The following is a 681-nucleotide window of genomic DNA, read 5'->3' as shown; positions in this document are numbered from 1 at the left end:
TCAGCAGCAGCAACAACCAACTCAACGCCGGAACCGGCGCCCAGTACGTGGCCGACTTCAGCGTCCGCGCTCTCACCGACCTCCAGTTCGTCAAGGTGAGGCAGGTGCCCGCTGGCACGGGGACAGGGACGCCATCAGCGGGGTCCGGCACCGCTCCTCACCCCCTGCCCTTATTATTTTTTTTTTTTCCCCTGGCACAGATCACGCGGCAGGAATACCAGAACGGCCTGATGGCGTCCCGCATGGACAGTTGTCCCCAATCCCCCGACAGCAACGCCCCCAAACCGGACGCCGGTTTACCGGAGAAACCGGAACCTTCCGCCACTGCCGACGAGACCACCAGTCTCCTGAACGAGAGGAACTGCCTGAGCCGCCGGAGCAACCACAGCCCCCTGGAAAACTCCATCTGACCCCGGCCCCGCCGGCACGCACCGGGAGGGACCTCGCGTGCCCGTTTTCGGGACCCTTTCCCCAGTAGGAAACGCTCAGCATCTCCTCGATGATGCCACGCCGGGTGCTGCGGTTGCCGGAGAAGCCCGGTTTGAGCTGGAGGAGGTGGCAGCGGCGGCGTGGTGGGAAACGGAGCTGGGATTTGCTGCTGCTTTTCCAGACTGGCTTATTTTTAATTAAATTAATTTAAACGGAAGGCTGTGGAGGTGGGACGACGCTCCCCCCGCCCCC

At 62.7% G+C, this 681-nt stretch overlaps 1 protein-coding gene across 1 annotated transcript in view; it reads left to right on the top strand.

Moving 5' to 3' along the window:
• The window catches only part of LOC104124996 (metal transporter CNNM4-like), a 3,683-nt gene extending 3,011 nt beyond the window's left edge, over positions 1-672 (top strand). The window contains exons 6-7 of the mRNA XM_009637390.2: positions 5-95; positions 201-672. Coding sequence (XP_009635685.2) covers positions 5-95; positions 201-410 — 301 coding nt within the window. The 3' untranslated portion in view covers positions 411-672. The remainder of the gene's footprint in view (positions 1-4; positions 96-200) is intronic.
• The last annotated feature ends 9 nt before the right edge of the window (positions 673-681 follow it).

This window comes from Egretta garzetta, unplaced genomic scaffold (genome assembly GCF_000687185.1).
Source record: "Egretta garzetta isolate BGI_Z169 unplaced genomic scaffold, ASM68718v1 scaffold880, whole genome shotgun sequence".
In the NCBI taxonomy this organism is placed as follows: domain Eukaryota; kingdom Metazoa; phylum Chordata; class Aves; order Pelecaniformes; family Ardeidae; genus Egretta; species Egretta garzetta.
Note: the sequence above shows the minus strand (reverse complement) of the source record. Positions and strands in the feature narration are given on the sequence as shown.